General features: G+C 33.5%; 1 protein-coding gene across 1 annotated transcript in view; it reads right to left on the reverse strand.

Moving 5' to 3' along the window:
* Positions 1-243: 243 nt before the first annotated feature.
* Positions 244-23761, reverse strand: part of LOC129227482 (inositol-trisphosphate 3-kinase homolog) — a 32919-nt gene continuing 9401 nt past the window's right edge. Inside the window, 9 exon segments of the mRNA XM_054862053.1 lie at positions 244-938; positions 1579-1752; positions 3241-3414; positions 4246-4302; positions 6531-6666; positions 6759-6831; positions 7594-7740; positions 9280-9364; positions 10192-10440. Coding sequence (XP_054718028.1) covers positions 894-938; positions 1579-1752; positions 3241-3414; positions 4246-4302; positions 6531-6666; positions 6759-6831; positions 7594-7740; positions 9280-9364; positions 10192-10440 — 1140 coding nt within the window. The 3' untranslated portion in view covers positions 244-893.

Raw genomic sequence — 23761 nt, forward strand, 5'->3', positions numbered from 1 at the left:
AAATTCAATTCTGAAAAGACACTTCGAGATTTAAACAGATGTTCAATGTAACTTTTTTGAGCTTGAATTTGTGTTGTAAAAATAAATTTTTAATTTCATGTTTTGTTTTAATCTTTGTGTTTGGTTTCAATCTTATAGATTTTAGAAAAATACTCTAGCTGTGTGTAAAACGACTTTGCTGGTATTTTTATCTATAACTGCATGAAGATTACTGAAAATAAATATAAAAAGTCGAAGGTTTTTCAAGAATATTTTAATACATAATCAAAATAAATAAGCTACAACATATTTACATACAACATATTAACAAAGATTGCCTCAAGTCTGAGGAGTCCAATTATTTTTAAACAGCTTAAAATTTAAAAAGGCATGTATTTACAGCAATTATTTTAAAGCTAAATTGAAACAAGTATAATACTGAAAAGTAGTATTGCTTCTATTGTACAAGACATTTTCGAAATAAATCGAAACTAATTTTGCTTTGTAAATACTTTACAAATTGGATTTCAATTTTGTACTTGATGCGACTTTTTGGCACTTGTATTTGATGAAGAGGAGGAGTGAGTCCTGAGTTTTGATGATTTAAGAACAAATAGAATTTATTAGATTTTGAGAGCAATCACTTTTGAAATGAATTGAACGTATGCTATTGAACGTATGTAAAAATTTTCAACTAGAAAACATCAATGAAAGCCAACAATACAACGTATTTAGCTTGCTGTATTGGTATAAAACTAGAAAAGGAAAAAAGTAGGAACTTAATTCAATGCAGGTATTTGCTAAAAACTGCCTGCATTTTTGCTCAAATGAACTACAAACGACGATACAAAATTCAGGAATCGTGCCACTGTAAGCTTTAAATTCCCAAATAAATGTAACAATGGAATTTTTTCCTATGATTTACTCTTGCTCCTTGATTTTCCACACTGTTTCAGGACCTGGAATGAAAGAAAGAAATATTAAGCTTGTGTGTCTCAAACTGATCAGTTATAATAAAATATGACACTGTGATTTGACATTTTATACCTGCAACCTCTTTGTTCATAAAGAATTTGTTCTGCTCCCCGCCCCCTTCAATTTCTTAAAATAATTGAATTTCATAAACGCTATCCTGATATTACCATCAGGCATCTGGATTAAACAATTACTATATTTTATAAAAATAGATTTATGAACCAAAGAATATTTCTTATAATATTGTAATATGAAATATCAAAAACAAAATTACAGAGAAATATGTTTAAAAGATAGAACCTCAATAATCTGGACTAATAGGGGATCCAGGCTGTCCAAATCATTGAAAGAACATATTTAACAAAATAACTTGTAAATTGAGCAAAGGTACATAAACAACTGTTCACAGTAAAATTTTTATTTTGAATTCAAGAGAATGATATTTATTAGCCTCTAAATTAAATAGTTGCATTGAAATGAACAAAACACTCATTTCTTTTCCTTTTTTCCCTATTTAGAAAGAATTGTCCAAACTGGCCATTTTCCAATTCATGGAAAATGTTGTCAGACAGTATAAATGCTAATAAAAAAGACAGCGATTTCAAAGGGGAAAAGCTGACGTACATGTATTAAGTTATCTAGACCAGTTAGGTAGCCATCTTCATGATTGCCATTGCACCATTTAGATCTGTGATCTGTCGTGACACCCTCTGGGAGTGGTAATGTTTTTGCAAAATCTATCATCCAAGCACCAGCTTTCTTGCCATCGTGTATTATGAGTATACTACTGCCAATAACCTGCAATAAAACACGGAATTTGAGAATCTCATCTTTCACATGGTTAGCACTTCATTACAAAGAGAGGTTTTTAGTGAAATTTGTTGTAGCAAATCTAATAATAATTTACTAATCTACGAACCAACGATTTTAAAAATGGTCATTTTTATTCAGTACATTAGCAAGCAGCTTTATCCTAAATAGAAAGCCATCGATATAATTCTAGCACCTGGTACAATTAGAGCTATGCAGTGATGTGGACCCAGGAGAAAAGATGGGATGACCCCAACAAATAAGGAAATGAAATGAAAAATTGGTGGGAGGCTTGTGTTAAAAATTTAAGGAAAAAAAAAGGGAGGGCGGTTACTACTGTAAAAGTAAAAAACATAGGGGAATAACCCCCCCCCCCCTCTTCGACTGCACCACTTTTACAATTAAAAAACTTAAAATTATCAAGCTCTGCAAAACTAAAACATTAAAAAAAAAAAAAAAAAACATCATCTGAGGCATTTTTTGTGAAAAAAAAGTTTTTTTTTTCTTACCGATGTTTTGATTTTAGACGAATCAATTTGAGCTTGAAAGTTTTGAAAGCTCTAATTTTAAGGTATGCAATCTTATGAAGTGGTCGCAAAGCGGACCTAATTTGTGCCTGAATCTACCGCTGCTTAAGTAAAATGAATAAATAAAAAAAAAGCAGGTTGACAAAGTTGGAAAAAGCTAGATAAGACCATCCAGCAATACAAATGCAACATTCGAAAATGATGGTGTTGATGAACTAAATAATAAATTATATACATATGACTAAATCAATGGTGCCCAATATTTTCTAACCAGAGGATTGCAACTCATCTTAAGATTATTCTCGAGGGCCAAAACACTTGCAAAATATAAAATATTTCAAATTGTTCTTGATATATGGGAAAACAGGGAAAAGGAAAGAAAATTACGAATGAAAAATTGTGGTTCTGATTAGTTGCTTATTTTGTCAACACAAATTTTGTGTATGTTTCCCAGAAACCAATTTCTTCTATTAGGCTCTAAAATTAGTAACAGTGACTAATACTGTTTTTTTTGAGTTGTATCATTGAAGAAATCAAAGGACTACATAGATAAGCTTCCCGAGCCACAGGTGGTAGGTTGAATACCACTAGACCTTATTAATAACAGTTTATATATATATATATATATATATATATATAGATGTCCTTGAAACAATAACTCCAAAAATTCTCATTTTATAAGATTAACATTTATTAAATGAAAAGCTAAAAAATATATATTTTAGTTGTTCATTTAAAACACATAAAACTTAACAGCAAAACAGTAGACAGAAAAAGATACATAAAATCAATTTATAAAGTAAGAGCTGGGAGGGAAAAGGTGAAATATTGAAACGGCACAAATACAATCTTCATTTTAAAGATATTTTTTTTTGTCTAGATTCATTTATGAAGTAGAAAAAAAATGAGGAGTATATTTTTTTAAATACAAATGTAAGCCATAACATACCTCATGATGCCTAAAGAATGTGGATTTTTCTAATTTGGCTTTCAGATTTTCAAGTCTGGCAATCAACAATAACCGCACTTTTTCACTCCCATTTAAGAATTGCTTCATTGTCCTACAGATCTCATCTCTTGACTTTAAACATTTAAGGTCTTTTGTTGGTTCTTCACCATGCACCTATATACAGAAGAAAAAAAAAAAGAGGATTTAAATTTCAATATCGAAATGCAAAACTTTTATATAGTCATTCAGGGTAAATTTGAGTCATGCCACTTTGCATCACTTCAAATTTTTTACGTGTATTTCACTTTAAATAAAAGCGAGAAGATCCAAAGCTGTACTCTCCTCACAAGATTATGAAATAAGTTTTTTTTAACGAAAAATAAAGCTGAAAGTCTGAATCTCTGTGACACGCATAGCGTATTGACTGTTCAGCCGATTTTCATAAAATTGGGCACAAAATTAGTCTGTAGCATGGGGGTGTGCACCTTAAAGCGATTTTTTGAAAATTCGATTTTATTCTTTATCTATTCCAATTTTAAGAACATTTTACAGAGCGAATTATCACAACATGGACAAGCAAATAACTATAACGTGGACTCTGATTTTGTAATCTCGTTTGAAGGTCATCCACCTAATAATAAGATTGTACATTAGTGTAATATAATAAAGATTAAAAGTAATTAAAAAGTTAGAAGTGGGTGTTTATTGAAAATGTGCACTTCAAACTACATGTAACACTCAGTGGCAGGATAGCTTTAAAACCAGGCTGATTTCAAATTCCCTAATTATTATTTCTTAGCTTTGGATAAATATACAATAGTTTAGGTCCCTTTTTATACCAAAAAATACAAGAAAACTTAAAATACGAGGGGAACAGTTTAAAACAGAAAAATTGTGGCTCAAAATTAACCTGTATGACTATACTAAATACATTATAATTTATGTATTTATTGACTCAAATTGATAACGGATAAAAAGAGTACTAGAAACCAAAACTATACTCACTTTGAAACCCTCAATTCGAAAGCCCAGTTCTGCTGAGGAGCTCAGATTTTCTCTGAACTGTAAGAAAAACATTTCATTAGAGACTACAGTATATTTTCAGTTGCTTTAAATTATGCAAAGCATACAAATAAAACAAAAATACCATTAACTTTACTCTTGTTTTAGGTTAGTTTCTTAGTTACATAATAAAATATGAAACAATATTCTTTCAGTATTTCTCATTTGCATGGTTTAAAGTAAAACATGGGCGCTACTCATGCAAGGCCGTATCCAGAAATTTTTTTCGGGAGGGGCCCGGAGTAGCACATTGCCCTAACACACACACACATATAGTATATATAGACACAACAAACGCATAAAAATATTAACATAGAAGATTTTTTGTCTCAATTTTTAATGATTCCACTGTTTGGATGTTGTTATTTTAATTTCTTATTATTTTTCTTATTCGCCTTGTAGTGGTAAGGATAACAGGAGAGTGTCCCTTTAAGTCGGATGTAGAACATCCATAATTTCAGGGGGTCCGGGGGGGGGGGGGTTTCCCCCCGAGAAATTTTCGAAAAAAAAATCTGTATTTTGAGGCCTTATATTAGGTAATTGAGACCACAAAAATATTAAAAAAAAACTAGGCAAACAAAGTTTTTTAAAAGTTATACATTCTTTTGCAAATCAAGATCAAACAAAATAAAAATTGCTTGCTCGACAAATCATGGAACTTAATGGACAGAGAGGAAAAACGAGAGAGGAGAAAAGAGAAGCACTTCGTCATCTGCTCATATCGACTTTTAGTGAAGTTTGTTTTTGATCACTCCCCCTACCCCCATTTTTTTTCCATTAAATGCCCTACAGTATGAAAATTGCACAAAACAGTTTAATAGAAATGGTGTAGACATTCAGAAAATAAGAACGGAAGAGTAATGTTCTAGCCATTTGGACAATTCATACTTTATTTTCTTGATAAGATATAAAATGGAAGAACTTTTCAAGGAATTTCAAAAACTTAAATAATTTTCAAAGACTCTCGAACAGGTGAAATTATTTGAAGCTCTTTATTCACACTTTTCAAAAGTTGGTTGCACAGTCTTACAAAATGATTATAACTTTGTAAGACACACCCGTTTTAAGTTAAAAATAAATGCAACGAAATATTTCTCGAAACAAACTTTTTTTTTTCAATCACAAGTAGTGCAGAAAATGAAAGAGAGTAGAGTAAGTGTTCTTTTTTTCCTCATACTAAAGGTATATTAACAGTATGCAGTAGAAGTAAGAAAAAAAAACAAGCAATAACAAAAGAACTTCCATGATACTGAATTCGGCATTAAATAAATGCAAGACAAGAAACATATCAGTCACAAAAATGATCTTGAAAATTATGCTACAAAAACGCGAAAATCGTGATTTTTGCATTTTTTACTCAGGATTTATCAAGGAGCTGAATTTGGCACGTCTTGGTAACAAGATACTCTCCTAATCGGAAACTAGGGGCCCAGCCTTTGGGGAGTCCCCGGCTCGAAATCAGTACAGTGTAAGTTTTATAAGAGTTTTAGGGGGAGGAGGGCAGGGTCGTGCACAGAGGGGAGAAGGAACACCTGTTGGCCCGGGCCCGAGCTTAAATAGGGCCCAATATTTTTAAAAGTAGTGTTGAAAATATGGGTAAACAATACGGAGGGCCCCTCCCCCCCAAAAAAAGACTTTGGTAGACTTGAAAAGTCTACCAAACTGAAAAGTCTACCGAACTGACAAAGGGCCTGCTTTAAGCCTGGACTCCCCTGAATTGAATTGGGAAAGAGAGCAGGAAGTCCTAATTAAAGGTCTAAATTTGAAGTATGTCTTGAAGCTAATGAGAACTAGAACTGCTTTTTCTGTATTTCTGCAAAATATTATAAATTTTGAACAGTAGCAAAATTAAGAATAAAAAAAAAACTTTGTTATTTTCCTTTTATGACATTAGGAATTTAAAAAAAACCTTCTGTTTTACGGTACAAAACATTTCGGGTTTCGGGGGGGGCCCGGGCCCGTCAGGCCCCCCCTCTGGATACGGCCCTGTACTCATGTGCTGTCACAAACGGATGAATGAATTTAAATTTATGTTGTAATTCTTGCAAATATGTTTATCCGTAATCTTTTAATAACCACAGCAAATATTACAAAAAGAGAAAAAAAGTCTCTTAATCAGTCCTACAAGTTAAAACTTTCTTTGGTAGTGTTAACACATTATTGAAAACAGCCACATAAAATTAGACACTATCTTCAGTGAAAAGAAGTGCAAAAACCTAGAAACTTACTTGCATATACCTAAGTTTGGTTATAGCTTTGGTTTCTAGTTCTTCAGCAGTAGGAGCAGTGGGGTCAACTTTTAACATTTTTTCATACAGATCACTCCTAGCTTTGGCATTTTCAACTTCAGACTCCAAGAAAGTTCTAAAATAAAACATGTACAAATTATTTCTTTCCAGATTTTGAAGAAAATAATATGCTTCAATGTGCACTATTACAAAATCTTAACAACTTACCGTGTTCCCATTTTAATATCCATAACTGCAGGGTTTTTAAAGTTATGTAAGAGATCTTGCATTTCAATAAAATCTAAAATTCAAGTCAAGGTTGTTGTAACTAATTTTAAAATCCAAAAACATAAATTTGCTTCATCATGAAAAACTATGATGCTAATCAAGTAACAAATACAGAACACTTCTAACAACTTAATTTTTTTAAAATCATTGTTATAGTGCAATTTTTGTTACTACTGCAGCATATAAACAGCTACTGCTTTTTTTTTTCCAAGTCTCATTTTAGAGCAAAGAATTTCAGTTGTTTCATGTGTGAACACAACTCCACATAAGCTTAGTATAGCTAATTTCGCAAAATATTTTTTAGTCATTAATAAAATCCTTCAACAATATATTGATATCAGTAAAGCTAATAATTAAGTCACATGATTTTAAATGTGAATAAAATTTAAAAATATATATAAATTTAATACAACCAAAAGATGCACTGATTCATTTATTTTTAATTTAACAAACTTTTCCTAAAATGCAATAAATGTAAAGACTTTTTTTTATTTTTTTATGCAACAAAACTGGCAGAATAAGAATTTTATTATTATTATTATTTTTTTGCTTATAGAAAATCAATATAGACATGCATATTTTATTTTACAATTATATAAGGCAAAAATCTATTCTAACTAATATGTAACAGCAGATATAAGCATTTAAATACTGCCAGATTATAGAAGGCTATAAGCATCCATTATAAAGAAAAATGAAATGAAATATGCATTTGTATACTAGTACATAATTTGTTTATCCTTAACAAGATTCGTACGAAGTTATAAAAGGATACATTCGCTATTGTATTCAACATCTTTATAAAAATGTGGCACCATTGAAGAAAGTGGGTCTTTCATCAATTTTTTATAAGCTTCTATTTCAACCCTATCGGGAGAACTTTTCTTCCATATCGTTCCTGGCCCAGCAGGAGCAAAAGAACCTGAAATAAACGTCATTCAAATATGAAACAAGATTTTAAATTCATAAAAGGAAAATTTAATTTGAAATGTTCCCACTGATCCAAGTTATAGGGGCTGTATATGGGAAAACAGACATTTTGTACCACACCTGACGGACTCATATACTTAATTAAAAATAATGTAAGAGGGTATTAATGTATTGGAAAGGGTTCAAAGGAGGGCTACAAGGCTAATAAATGGACTTTCTCATTTAGACTATGATTCCAGGCTTAGAAGGCTAAAAATGTAGTCTTGAGCAAAGAAGAGACCAAGGGGACATGATTCAGTTGTTTAAATTTATTAAAATGAAAGATATTACGGGGCTGAAGTTTAGCACTGAAAACAGGACAAGGGGTCATTGTTTTAAGCTATTTAAATCTCAGGCTAACATGGATATTAAGAAAAATTATTATTATAGCAGGGTAGTGGAACCTTGGACCAGCTTACCGGAAGAGGTGGTAATGAGCAAGGGAGTAGATAGTTTTAAGAGGGCCATTGATCTTCACTGAGGATTGTAAATTGACTAGGACCAGTCTAGCTGGGCCCAGAGCCTGTTGCTGGTTGTCACTTTTGTATTTGTAATACAAATTTTGTTACTTAAAAAATCACACGTTTGATTTCAAGCCAAAAATTTTGAAAAACATTTGTGTATTTTTTGAAGAAATTTTTTTTTTTTCATTATTACCTTTTAAAGTTATTAATTTTTATGAAATATATATATGAGCTGTCAAGTGTGGGGCAAAATGGCGGCTTTTCTGTGGAATGTCCCTATTTTATAGTCCCGACTCTGACAAGTTGACTTTTGATTTGCTTAATCAAATCTATTTGTTAAAAAGGGGATGAAGAAAGTTGGTTTGGATGGCGATAATAATAATTGGCACTGCACCAATCTAATCTTCTTGCAACCCAAACATAAATGAACTTGTCCAAGAGTAAGCATCAAGCTACCAGAGTATCAAAGTTATTCTTAAATATGGTGATTTACTGTAGTTGTAAACATGCTGGATATAAGTAGTAAGTTACCGCCCCTTAAGCACGGGCGCCCATATGCAAAATTTTAAGGGGGAGGGCTCAGATATTTCTCCTGTGGTTTAGCAGGATATTTTCCCTATAGAAATTTTCAATGACTTATTAATGGCTGGAGAAGAAATATTTTTACAATTTTTGCAAAGAAAAAAGTACTAAAAGCAAGGAAGTTCTAATTTCTAGGGGGGAGGGGCTTGAGCCCCCACTTGCCCTCCCCTCGCTAATATGGGCACCTCTGCCCTTAAGCTAGTGCTAGGGCAGAAGTACATGCAATAAATATATTACAGGTTATAACCAGGCTGTTGGTATATTGCATGTTAGATTTAGTAAAATAAGAAAACAGAAAAACCAATTATTAGGACTGAAAACATGTAATTATTAAAGGGGTGAGAAACAAAAGTTCTGAAAGAGGCTCATAGCAGACAACTTTTGCAATAACATATTTGTTTCTTTGGACAGCAACATAGATATCAATAAACTATCAACAAGCTTACCTTCATGACCTGACAGTTGAACCCAATTGTTGATTCTATTCTTTAGTAGAACATTACTTGCAGGAGCTGTTAAATCTAGAGCATTCTAAAACAGAAAGACAAAATCAATTTTAATTTATTTGAAACATAAAGTATACAACATTAAAAAATACATATTCAATATACACACCAAAAAGAAGAAATTAAGCATTAAGACTTTTTGAATTGACCTGAACATTGTGAAAATTTACTTATAATAACCGATTCTGATTTTTTTTCTACAATATAAACTCAATTTCTAGAAATTATGACAAGCAATTTACAGCCACACAAAGTCTGTGCCTAGAATTCTGAAAGAGGCATAAATTTTTCCCTGCAGATTTCCCTTTCTTGATTACATTGTCTAAGAAGTGCATAGTGTGACCCAGTGGCATAATGGATAGAGATCACACATCGCCAGACCCCCCCCCTCCCCCCTATGAAACACATACACTACATTCTTCAGTATTATCTGCATTTAGAGCATATGTTTTCAAATAACATTACTGATGAAAGGACCTCAAAAAAACGTTGAAAATGGCCTCAAAAATCTGGAGGGATGGCTAACCCCCCCCGCCCCCACACACACACACATAGACTTCCTCCTTCCAATTCCAAGTTAAAGTTTTATAAATATCACGAGAAAAGTCCCTTCATTTGAGATTTTACAGTTTTATTTTCGTGAGATAAGCTAATCCACCCTGTAAAAAATCCATTTTCAATAATCATTAATTTTTAACTCTGAAAAGTGAGGCGACAAAGCCCGTTTACTTTTGAAGTGAGTTGCCCCAACCACGAGCCAATCATGATTCAAAATTAAACACACAATGAATGAATAAAAAATAATTTCTAGAACACTATAAATATTTTTCAAAATTATTCAAAAATACTTACAAGAGCCAAAAGCTGCAACAGAGTTAAGTGATCAGGAACATTTTTATGAGGCTCACTCTTTCCTTCCAACGGCTCAACAACTCCTCTAGTTTCGGGGGAAATACTTGCTTTCGCTGAACCAAAGGCATTTCTTGCAAACTGTTGAACTCTACTCCGGGACAATAATTTCTTTCCTATATCACCATCATTGTCCTTCGGCCTTAAGATATTCGAGAGCTCTGCGGCTTGGCTATCCGCTTTTTTAGCGGCCTATAAAGAAAAACAACTGGTATTGTATTAAATCCTATATTAAGTACTACACATACAAACTTCAATAGCATAGCGGGAAGTTTTAATACATTTACTAAATATGCTAAAATTTGAAATGAGGCTTAAAAATAATCACAAGTAAATATTATAATCATCGACTTTCATAAAAGTTATTCAAAGACTTTTTTTTAAAAATCCTTATCCAGAAAAAGTATGCATATTGATTGAAAAAACTCAAAAAGTTTCCCCCCAACTCAACAGGATGAATTATTTTGTATTGTACAGGGTACCAGTTTGAAAAATGCCAATTAAAAAAAAAAGTTTCCTGAAAATATTTCGAATTTGTGTTTAAGACAAATTAAAAAACTTAATTTCTGCATGATTAAATGGATATTTCAAAAGAAAAATTGTGTTCAAATGTAATTGGTTTATGCCATGTTTAAACAGCATAACAATTTAATAGTTCCATACTACAAATATCACGTGTAGTTCAAAAACGTTTTAACTACCGAACGTAGAGACAAACAGCTCGATTGCATTTCAAGAAATCTCTTCCTAGAATTGCAAAAATTGAAAATTGCATTGCGCATAGGTTTGGGCAATTAATGTGAAAAATTTAATTCAGAACACATCGCCTTCGTAAAACATCGTCTGCTCCCGCTGCCGTGAAAACGCGTAGTTGAGTTGAGTTGCGTAGCCGAAATGACTTTGGTGTTGAATTATATAAAACTGGAGTGGTACTTGCGCGGTTCGGAATCTTCCGTTTGTAAAGACAAAACAGACAAAAAATCCAAATTAAAAAAAATAAGTTTCGGACTTTTTTTAAATTTTATTTATCTGTTTTTTTTTGTCAAAGTTTTATCTATTTTTTAAATTCAAAGTAACCTGTCTTTTGCTGAATCGTAACAAAAAAAAGGCTTATTTTTTTTCCCATAAAAAATATACATTAGTTAAAGCAAAAAATCGGTATGAATTTCAGTTAAAACCTTTTTAGTATCGATAAAGGATTACTCAACGAAGGTGATGCAATCAAGTTAGCAGGTGAGCTAACGGAGTTCAGTGGTTTAGTTTCAGACTTTTATGACGGATACTCTCTGCTCTTTTGATGGATTGCTTCATAATGCATTCACTTGTGAAAACGAAAGTTGAAATACTAAAAAATACACTTGATAGAGATCAAAATAAAATAGAAGCAATTTAAAAGTTATTTAAAATTCATTTAACTAGTCGACCCGTGCGGAACTCCGCACTGTGCTTCGAATCGTTTCATAAGGTATTTCGCTCTTTAAGAATTTCAAAGGATGAACATTATGAAGAAGAACCGAAAAAAAAGTAAGCGCAGAAGAGAAGGCATGTAATTTAAAGACTTCAGTAACAAAACCTCGTTAAATACAACGTTGTGATAATTTGATCATCGCTCACCTTTTGGTCGTACATATTTTCAATTCAAACATAAATATCATTAAAAGTGTGGCTGAGTAGTGACTCGTGACAAAGCAATAATTGTGCATGTAAAACAACAGGTTGTGGCAAACAGAGTCCTGCCCATGTGAGCATCTGACGGGAAAAAAAGAAATATTAAAGAGATATTTATTGGCACGGATTCGAATTGGCGCCATTCTGAGTAACAGCCCGACACCCCAACAAACCTAGCAATTGCGCCTTCCTTTTCGAAAGCTATTCATTGAAGGAATGCGTAGTAAAAAATAGCAAAAAAGGTTTTTGCCAATAAAAAATAATAATAATAATAAGATCATGCTTCTATGTTTTGTCATTAACCAGAATGATACGATTTAAAATTATTCGAAAAGCATGGAATTTGATTAAAGAATGACGAAGATCTTACGTAGCGATTGAAACGAACATTCTAGAGAAGTAATAAATTAGATTGAAAATAAGTGTTTTTATCTTTGAATATTGCACTATTTCACATAGAAGGTTCCTTTAACAGTTACGGCTTAAATGCCCGCACATGTTTCTCTTTTAATCGAACACTTAAAATTCAAAACCAAAACCAGTTGAACTGAGTCCGTTTTTTAAGTGTAATTTTTCGAACGTAGACAAAATGTATTTTTTTTTTCAGCAGAAAGCAGAGTAAGCTTTATGCTTACATTATGCTGAGTGGTCTGGATGTAGTCAAAGCTTAAAAAAAGAAAGAACACTCTTCGATTAACAGTCAACTTATCCGAATGATTACTGTAGCCTGCATAAAGGAGTCGAAACACCAAGTAGCAATCCCACTGCATTTATTTTATTACGTTTGTATGTTATGAGTACATGTAATGCGTAATACTAATATAAATTTGATATTCTTTCGGACAACCCAAACTTGCCCGAAGTTCGAATAGTTTATAGCCGAACGCTCTACCGAAAAAAACTTATCAATTTAACCGAACAACTACGTCCAGTGCTTTTAAGCTTTATTAAAATATGTACACACACACAGGCTATTTTTTTTTTTTTTTTTTTTTTTGCTGAAAGTGACGTAAAAAATGGAAAACTGCATTAGAACTTTGCTTTTAAAAAATGCATAAGAACTACAGGCAGCATCAAGGTTTTGAAACAGCAAGGGGCGTTTTCGAAAACTTGATTTTTAGACCGTAAGTCTATTTTTCTTCATTAGCCAGCCTGTTAAGTTTTAAAATGAGAAGGGAACAATATATAACATGAGATATTGAAGAAACATTTTTTTATTCTTGAAAATTTTTACAATTTGTTACCGCAGGCTGCTTGAACCGTTATAACTTAGATGGCAGCACGTGTTCATCATTTAACAGAACGGTTAAAATACAAAATAAATTGAACTATGCTCTTTTTTTAAGCGTAGCTTTTCGAATGTAGTAAAAATGTGATAAGCTATTTGTTTTTTTGCAAAAAGAAGAAAAATATATATATTTTACCCTTCAAATTGAGGTAGTATTTTTTTTATTTGTACAAAGAGTCAAAAACTCATTAGAAGAATATATATTTCTATTTACGATTCATTATTTTTTTTCTGAACAAAAAACAATTCTATTGTAGTCTCAAATCTTAAACCTGTTACTTATATTTTCGCTTACATTATGCTTTAATTTTCTTACCAGAGCCAAAGCTTAAAAAGAAAAAAAAATCGTACAATTCCGAAGTAATTTAGCACAACGTCACTTCAAGTTTTCATATCAGCAAGGAGCATTTCCTTCTCATTTATTTTATTCCTTCATAGTCGTTATTCACTTAATTAAGTGTTCATATAATGCGCAATATTTCTCTTTATTTTCTGTTGCAGATTGTCCGGACGTGGGCCCGAACACGGATTCTCCTGGTTACGAAGAGAACGCTCTGCCGATCAAGCTATTCAGCTCTGTCGGTCATAGCGCAAATTAAAGTTATAAGTTTTACCGAAAACCTCATTCTGGTTCTTTAAAAGAGGTTTTTGGCTGAAAAAAACAATTTTTACACCGTGGGTCTATTTTTCGTCAGTAGCCAGCACCATAAGCTTTAAAATAAGGCGTAAATCAAAGAAATCGATCAAGAATTGAGGAAAATCTGGCGTAGAAACCAAAAACAGGCTACAGAAATAATATATAAGGATTTTGAAACAATCACGATGCAGGAAATGAAATGCAAGTTTCGTCTAAATGAAGTAAACCGTGTAATAAAAAATGGATGTCGAAAACTCATCATTAAAAAACCTTTAAAATTAATAAATAAGTAAGTTCGGAAATTGCAATCAATTATGATGTCATTAGAATACCGATAAAAACCGTAATCACATTATGTTAAATGGAAACCAATTTACAGCCCCCCCCCCCTCATAAAACTTTTGAAATGCATACTACTCCAATTCCAAGTTTTCACCTCTCAAAGACCGGCACCTAGTTTCCGACTAGGTTAACATGGTCTCTCGTCGGTCCTGCCAATTTAAACTACCGTTGCATTATTTTTACAGCAAAAGATCAAATATTCGGTGGACAGCATCCACCCGTGAGCCGCCCCCCCCCCAAAGAAAGCTATAGCACTGACTAGACTTGAACATTTTTGTTCTCACTCCTATCTGAGAATTTAACAATTTTTCACACCATAATTTCTATATCATAAGCTTTTAAGAATATTCTGTATCATAAGGCACAAGATTCTATATCCACCCCATAAGTTATTAACAATATTCTAAAGGTTTTAAGATTATTCTATAAGGTTTTAACAAAATTCTATATTATAAGGTTTAACAACTTTCTACAATGAAAGGCTTTAACAATATTCTACATCAATTGATGCCCAACCGTATTCTTATCCGAGGGTCACACCTCATATTAAAATGATTATCGCGGGCCAGAACATAGTTTTTTTTAAACATTTTTAGATTTTTTAAATAACATAAAAAGGACATGGGAAAGAAAGGAAAATCACAAAACAAGAATCGATGTAATCATTACTTGATGCCTATTTGATTAATTGCATATGTTATCCAGAAACCAATTTCCGAATATTTAGCTCAAAATTTGTGACATTTGAACTAACCGCTGCTTTTGATTTGTAATACTGAACGAAACAACGGGCTACACGGGTACGCTTCGTGGGCCACATGTGATCCGCGGGTCCAAGGTTGGACACCACTGTCTACATAGGATTTTATGCTAGTAAATTAACAAACGAGAGACAAAATTATTCCTCAAACACTTCAATATAAAAATTTTCTTTCAGAATAAGGCTCCAAAGCGAGAATGAAGAACACAAATTTGTTTTGACTGCTCACGCACTGTCCCTGAAGACACGATTATTTGGCCTCGTGGTGAGTCTTTAACTGAGGAGAACCACTTGTTTTGAAACGAGTTCTTGGGCGGCAGTTATTATGAATAATAAAGAGAACGAGCGAAGAGTTCGTCCTATTGTATGAAGGATGGATAACGCAAAATTCTTCAAATTCCGTTTGATTTATTCCTGATTTGCTTAAAGTTAAGAATTTTCTATATAAAATATATATATGTAGTGCACTTCTGATTTTTACTCTTTCTTGAAGAACGATTACAAAATCTTAAAATGTGGCGGTTATCTCCAATATGCTCTTAATGCACGTCACCATTTTCCCAGTTACGAAATGATTCATTCCATACGGTAAAAAGAAATTTCTTGCCGATTTTATGCGCCATTTTTCATATTTTTAGAGGACTAAATAGTAAAATCTTGTAAAGGAAATTAAAATCGGCAAATATTTCATATCGCATTTGTCAAATAGTTTATAGTACAATGAATTTTTTGTAACAATAATAAGTTACTAGTATCTAGAAATAGTAAACTGTGACTAAAAGAAAAAAAAAATCAAGCAAAACACCTCTCCAAAATAAAACTCAAATAAAAAAAAAATTGCTTTATTTGCGAAAATTCAACAATTAGTTTTATGACAAACAGAGTTGCCTTACAGTTCGAAACAGTCAATCTACATTTACTTCAGTAAAGAAAAATAACAAAAGTATTAAACGCAGATAAAATGGGGGGAAATAGAGTTTTTGACAAGATTTAAAGCATGTAGAATAAAATTAAAAGTCAATGTCCAACAAATTCGCAAGGGATTTTTTTAAACATTAAACAAGTCGTTTGGGGGGAAAAAAACTGCCACTGTGTTAGGAAAATGACTCAAATTTACTTACATTTTCAAAAGTAAGGGAAACTTGTACTTTCCTTCTGCCTCCGCGAAATTTCATGTTGGAAACAAAGTTTCGGAATCTTGTAACACACTAAATTTTGTTTTAAAAAGACGCTTGCATTTAAAGCTCGAAAGCTCAGTATTTGCGCTAGAAAGATTGTTTTTCAATGGAAAAATCCTGAAAAGATGATTTATTTGTTTACAACGCTGTCGAACGATTTTACAACAGAAAAACAATTTGAGCGTTCGGTACCAGAATGTTCTAATATTTATTGCAGTCAAGTATTATACAAAGAGAATGAATCGATTTCTTCTAACAGTCAAATAGAAAGAAAAGAGAAGGTTTTATCGATTGAAAAGGGTTCAGACACAATGAGTTTTAAGGCCTTTTCTCGTTTCTGCCGTCAAATATGTTTTCATTTCACACGGCGCATTTCCAGAAACGTGTTTACAAGGACAATTCTGACGAAGTTGCATAAGAAACTTACACAGTACCTCGAATTGTCATCGTAGATTGAAAAAAGTGTGTACTGCCATGTGTGTGTGAATGCAGTTCTCAATGGTGGTGGCCAACCTTTTTTTTTCTTTTTTTACCCGGGGGCCAGACAGCGCCGGATCGGGGGGGGGGGGGAAGCAAGCCGGGGCCCTTGCCCCGGACGGCACATTTACTTTAGTATATATAAGGCGTTGACTAATACATATATTTTATCTATTTTCATTAGTTAATATAGTTTAAATTTAGTTTTTCTACACTTAAACACGTTATCTTCTGTAAAGTAACAACTCTCTAGTGTCGTTTCATGTTTTATTGTAAAGCTTTTATGCATTGGTTTTGTCTGCTTTGTTACATATATTGATGTTAAAATACCAGAATTTTTGTCAATAGCAAACCAAAATTGTAACTGATATAATAATGTAATTTTTTATGTATTTAAATAAAGTTCCTCAGAGACCCACTTGCTCAGATTTATCTGAGCATTTAAAACCGATAAACCTAGCAATTGGTAGGTGCGGGTGGTCTCTGAGGGTGCAAGGTGTCTAGCATATATAATTTTAATTTTAACCATTAACCATAATGAATGACTAAAAGAGAGTGCTACAATTTTTTTTCTGATTCACCTAAAAGCAGAGGCAACCCCACAGAAACTTTATGGGTTGGTTTTCATTTATTTTTTAAAAAAAAATGCAGAAGAACGGAGATAGTCAGACAGGGCCGATGAGAGGCCATATCAGCCTAGTCGGAAAATAGGGTCTCGGGCCCGGCTCGAAGTAGCATAAATTCTATTAGTTTGATTAGGGAACGGGAACCAGGTGATCAAACTGACAAGGGGTTCGCCTTGGCTCTCAGCGGCCCTGTAGACAGATAAGATATAGATTGATAAAATATATAAGTAGATACAAATCTTTGGATAGATTATAAAATAAATTTATAGCTAAAATATCCAACTAGATTTTTCCAACTTCTATTTCACTTGTTTACTGTGTTTTTAAATGTTTTTATATGTGTTTATGTTTTTGTTTGTATCAAAATTGTTCCAGCGAGTACTTGGTCGCTCGTGACTTGTTCTGTTCAGTGGTTGGAAAAACTACATTTTTTTCGTAGCGAACTACAACTACAACTACTTTGTTACAAATGTAGTTAACTACAACTACAACTACTTTGTTCAAAATGTAGCAACTACAAACTACTTTTGAAATGTAGTCGCTACTTCGCTACTTTTCAAAAAATAAGTAAATAAACAGCATACATACACATTAGGGTGCCCCACAAAAAACGTAAGTCGATTTTTCAAGCCGCATACCCTCTTATATTTTTCCTTTTATGTCAAAACAATTGTGCAAAAACATTTCATAATTTGAACAACGGCATCCAGTACCGAATTGATCTGAAAGTGTAAACCAGCACTTGTATGCTAAACCAAATTTAAAAAAAAAAAAAAAAAAAAAAATAGAAACTCGAAATTTCTGTTGGTAAAACGTTGCCCCCGTATACCCCACATATACCACAAAAACATTTATTCAGATTAAAAAACATTTAGATATTTGTGGTCAAGTAAAATAAAGGCACTTCGCCTAAATTTTATAATTTTGTTCAAAAAACTGATTTTTTTTAAATTACATATCAATTTAAATAAATAATGAAGCATTGTGCCTTTGCAAGTGAATAATAAAAAAATGATATATTTAAAATGAAAAAACAATAACTTAAGATTTAAAAAATCTACATTTTGAGTTCCGTGTGGGAGACTTAAATATTGCAAAACAGCAAAAATTCCTATTTAACGCTTGTTATCGACTCTATTGTTTATATTTTCTATAGTACAGTAAAAATAGGGGTCGGACCCAAACATCCAAAAAAAAAAAGCTAAACCTGGTGCAAATTGTTTATTACCCTCCCAATAAGAACAGGTAAAAAGTCCCACCCCATTGTGCGTCGGGTTTTGGAATGGGGGGCATCTAAAAATTGCAGTTTTGGGTATTTTTTCAGAATTTTTAGAATAAATTTAAAGTGAGAATATTATGTTATACAAAATTTAAAAGCATAAAATTAAAGGTGTTTGACCCCCAAGAGGGATGACAAAACCCACAAATGCTACAGAGCCCCCCTATCCCCGTAAAGCGAAGCAGTACCCCCGAACCCCCCTCCATACATTTCATATGGAAACATTATTTTATGCTAAGAAAATTGTTAGAAATCAAGTGTGTCCATTTTCCAAGAGCGATGGTGCACCTCCTCTCAAAGCTACAACCCCCCCCCTCTGCCAAATAAAATAAATCCATACCCCCCCCCCCCACCTTTTATTTCAAGTAGAAGTATTATTTCATGCAAATCTAAAATGCATGAATCAGGACTGTCCACCCCATAAGAACAGTAGCTCACGTCCCAAAACGAAATTATGCACTAAAATATTATCCTCCCCCCCCCCACCCCCTCTGATGGTGCACATTTGATTAAATGGCCAGAAAAATAACGCTGAACTGTTTTTTGCTTTCAAATGATTTCTCCTAAGCTTGTAACAAAAAGTCTTCGTTATCAAGATGTTTTTTGGAATCTAGATTCTCAGCAAAATCGTTATTGTTGCAGCTATGTCTAACACAGTTTGTGCATATAATTGAGCACTTCAGTCTACTTTCAGACTTTTCAAACATTCACTATATCCAATGAACCCCTCAGAGCAAGCACAAGATTTGAGACGCAGAAAGTCTTCTAGAGCAGAAGGCTTGGCTGTTGTAATAGGACTTCATTTATATTTCTGTGGTGCTTTCTTTACACCCATCAAAAATGACACTAGCTTTCCCATACTTACAAGTGACCTACACGCTGCATTGCTGGCATATTTCCTTGAAACTTACATATCATTACCAAAAATATGTTCAAGGGGGTATCTTCCTTCTATTACATATGAGGCAGTGAGAAGCAAAGGGCAAAATTAAAAATTTGGAGATAACCAGTACAAATGGTTGGTGAACCTCTCCTATATCTTGGGGCAAGAAATGGTCCTAGTAAACCTGGTAGTTGCTTCTATACAGCATGATTTAGAAAAAAAATAAATGAAAGTCTACCTAGGATCTTATCTTTAAACGCGTTTTATTCAAAACTTGAAAATGTCCACTTACATCCCTTTGCTTCTCACTGCCTCATATATGACACCAGCTGTTCGTTCTATGATGTTGGATGAACCTTTTGCTCCAGATAATAGCACTTTAACGATACAGGATTTCTTTCCTTCTGAAACCAGATTCATCGAATACTGATGGAGGATCAGCGCATAACTCGTACCAGAAGTTTTTAGCAATTTGTTATTCCATCTTTACTGTTCATACCATTCGGTGTAAAAGATGGTTTGGGCTTACACATCTTTACAGATAGTAACTACACTCGTAACAGAAGCTAAAGACATAACCTTACCTCCTTTACAAAGAAATGCCACAAAATTGTTTGATTTCAATATGATTTGATGTTACTACCCGAACGTTAAAGGTCTTATCGCAACTCACCTTATCATCAGCGAGCAATACCCATACCAACTTGAGAGGGAAGAAACTTCTGGGGCTTTAGAAACGGATTGATATTTCCAAACTGAGAGACAAAAAGGTGTAAATATTTAGCATTCTATTGATGTATTGCTCATTGCTCTCATCAAGACTTGTTCTATCGTTGAATCACTACAGGTTCTAGACCACCTGAATTTGTCACTGCGTTAGATTGATGGATAGCTGATGTTTGATGTGATCAAATTTTTTTTATCGCATAATGTACTCAAAAGTTTCAGATAGAGTTGCAAGTATATGTCCGCATATTTAGCATAATTCACATAACCAGCTGCGTAAAAGAGAGGTAGTTTGGTGTTTGCAAATGAGAACCCCCGCCGACTTAGACGGTGCAGAATTGCAGCATTGCCCGTCTCACTATTGGCAATTCCGGTTTGTCCCACCCTTACGGTGATGGCAAAAGATTGTAGAAAAGTTGAAGTAAGTTAATCAAGAAGAAATAGGGAAACTTTGGTCAATTTGGACTTTTTTTATGCTGCACAGGAATTTTTTTTTCCAGCGCTCTAAACAGTTTAATAACTCCAGTCACAAATAATTTGGTTACTGAGCTCGCTTAGATCTTTTAGAATTATCATTCTGACATTACCATATCATTGTGAGGCATTTTGTACTTCGGAAAAGTTTAAGTCAGGGAAATTTTTTCGTGAACTTCACTGCAAATGTGCACTCACTGATTTTGGAATGTAAATTCAGGGTCCCCCCCCCCTCAAAGCGATGGCGCACCCCTTAAGTGTGACGGAGTACCCATCAAGAATAAAAGTCCTCAATAAAGAAAGAAATACCCCTTGAAAAAACTGCCTTAAAAATTCCAATGACGCAAAGCTGCTCCATGGACACCCCCCCCCCCATTCCCCCCCCCGCCTGTACACCCCGGTTAATTAGAATTTTTTTTATGTGAGAGTTTATTGTTTTACTATTATAGAGTGGTTTCTGCGAGGTTTCAGAATTTTTTTAAGTAATAGAAATTATTTTTATTTAAATAGAGGATTATTTCGTCTCCCCCCCTCCCCCCCCAAAACCCGACGCGCAAAGTGCTGGGACTTTTTACCCCTTCTTGCTGGAAGGGTAAGAAGTAATTTGCAACAGGTTTCACTTTTTTTTTTGGATGTTTGGGTTTGGCCATTTTTTGGCCTAATTTTACTGTACTAATAGGGGCGCGATTTTTATCAACAGAAATTTCGAGATTCTAAATTTTTTTTTTTGGCCTAGCAATGCAAGTGCTGGTTCGCACTTCCAGATGGTTGCCGTTGTTCAAATTATATGAAACTTTTTTTTACAATTGTTTTGACGTAAAAGGAAAAAAATGCAACAGGGACTTGAGAAATCAACTTTCGATTATTTTGGACACCCTAATACACACATACAACGTAAGAGCGATTGAACGGAAATAGGTTTAGATTTTATAAGTTAGCTCATCTGAACATGGAATATTGCTAAGAATTATCTATTAGTTCTTTTCAAAAATGTCTGTTATTTATGTAACACTGTTAATGCTTGTATTTATTTTAAGCCGGTCAGAGCAGTGCAATATCGTAGTTTCCAACAACATTTGAAGTAGCTTCCATGTTTGGTAAATACTGTAAAAGCACTTATTTTCAAGAGACTGATTTTCGCGTACCCGTTGTAATTACGAAAATTTTAGCCTCAAGAGATATTTTTGTTTTTCAAATTTTGGTCTGGTTCATACAAAATTAACAAAATTTTTAGTTCGCGAAATCATCGATATCTTCATTTTCTTTTTATATTAAAAAAAGTAAGGTCAAAGAAATTGTGAAAGGAAGTTTGTGGTGGGTCTGCGTTTAGGAGACCCCACAACACCTACAGCCTTGAAATTTTGTACAAAATTACTTCGAGGCCCAGCGGTTTGCGCCTGAGGTTTTGTTTTTTGAATTTTGAATTAGTTTTTTTGTCATTCACTTTTTTAGCTCAAATTTCGCGTCGCAAATTGCCTATTAAAGGGTGGGGGGAATTACTTGCACGCATTAATATATATTGTTGGAAATAATGCATTATAACATTATTAATACAACATTAATAATATCGTTGGAAAGGGTGGAATTTTCCGCTTTGTACGCAATTTGTTTCAATGCTCTAACTTAATTACGGCGGGAGTTATTTGAATTTTTAGCTAGATTTTTTTTAGCCTTAGCTTAAATTTAGGCACTATTTCTTCATTAAATCTATCAGCAAAAATTGAAGGAATTGTCCCAGAGTTTCCTTTTTCTCGCCACTTGAAAGCGCGGCTTTTTTTTACTACAGAGCTAACTCGACCTATGGTCGGAAAACTAAGCTTCTATCTCCAAAGGAAAAAAAAAGTTACAAGCCGTTTTAATCAAGTTCGAAAAATCTCAACTCGATTCAAATTATTGTTTATTTGGCATTGCCATAGTTACGTCTTTTAGATTCGTTTGTCTCTGTTTTCTTATTCACAAATTTTAAGGGTTTCGATTTTTAAAGGAAAATCTTAGGCTCAACTCAATTCAAGCTCCGAGCTAAAAAGCAAAATATATTCCTAGAGACCACGAATTTGAAAGCGACTATTCAAACGTACAAAACTGCAGTTTTGCAATGCTCAGGAGCCCCTTAGCATTTACAGCTCTGCAAGTTTGTATAAGTTATTTTGAAACCCGGGGAAGAAGTGCTTTTTGTTCTAAAGGGAGCTCATAATGCGTTCTTAATTTGTTTCTACTTAATTGACGATTTAAATCTTTGCGAATCAAATAAGGTTGCAATCTTGGGGGGGGGGGGGGGTAAGCGTCAACGAGCAGAGGAAAAAGCCCCCTAGTCGTTAAAATAAATGCTTTTACAGTATTGGAACAACAATCTCTTTGAAATCTAAAACGTTCATCCACGGGACATTCTCGGCAGCCAGAAAAAACAAAGGAGTCACTAAATTGGGGGTTTTCGTAAATTCATTACTCTTCTTTTTCAGTCAAACTCTATTCGAAAAAAATATGGGCGAAATATGAAAATTACGACGGCAAACAAACTAATGGTGCCAACAGATAGAACGTATGGCGTCAAAATGATATGCTTGAGGTGAGCTCGTTTCTTATGAGTCTTATTTCTCTTTGCATCCATTGTACTTGTGTAAAATTCTCTTGAACCTTGCTTTTTTTTTTAAACGTTTATTTAAAAGTAGTTTCCATAAATCGCTACAAACTACTTTTTTTTTGTATCGAACTACTCGCTACACTATTTTTTTTAAAAAGTAGTGCGCTACACTACAAACTACTAAAAAATGTAGCTACTACAGTAGCGTCGCTACTTGTAGCGCGCTACTTCCAACCACTGGTTCTGTTCCCCCCAATCACCACATCCGGTCAAACTCTCACCAGGGGTTGGTACCGTGGTGATTGGTGGGGTTTAAATAAAATAGCTAAAAAGATGCGTAGGCAGAGTGGTTGAAAAGATAGAATTTTTTTCAAAACTAAATGTTTTGACTGTACTGTCATAATTTTTGTTTATTCCTGGAAGAGTTTATACCTCCCCCCATCTCTCCTTCGTTACTTCTCTCTCCTTTCGTACTCCACTGTTTAAAATTTTTGAAAAGCTTTCACTTAAAGCACCGGATCCATAACATTGATTTATTTTCTTCCAAGCAATACAATATGGAACACGAACCAGGAATGTAATTGATATGCAGAT

The sequence above is a fragment of the Uloborus diversus genome, chromosome 8 (genome assembly GCF_026930045.1).
Source record: "Uloborus diversus isolate 005 chromosome 8, Udiv.v.3.1, whole genome shotgun sequence".
NCBI classification, from domain to species: Eukaryota; Metazoa; Arthropoda; class Arachnida; order Araneae; family Uloboridae; genus Uloborus; species Uloborus diversus.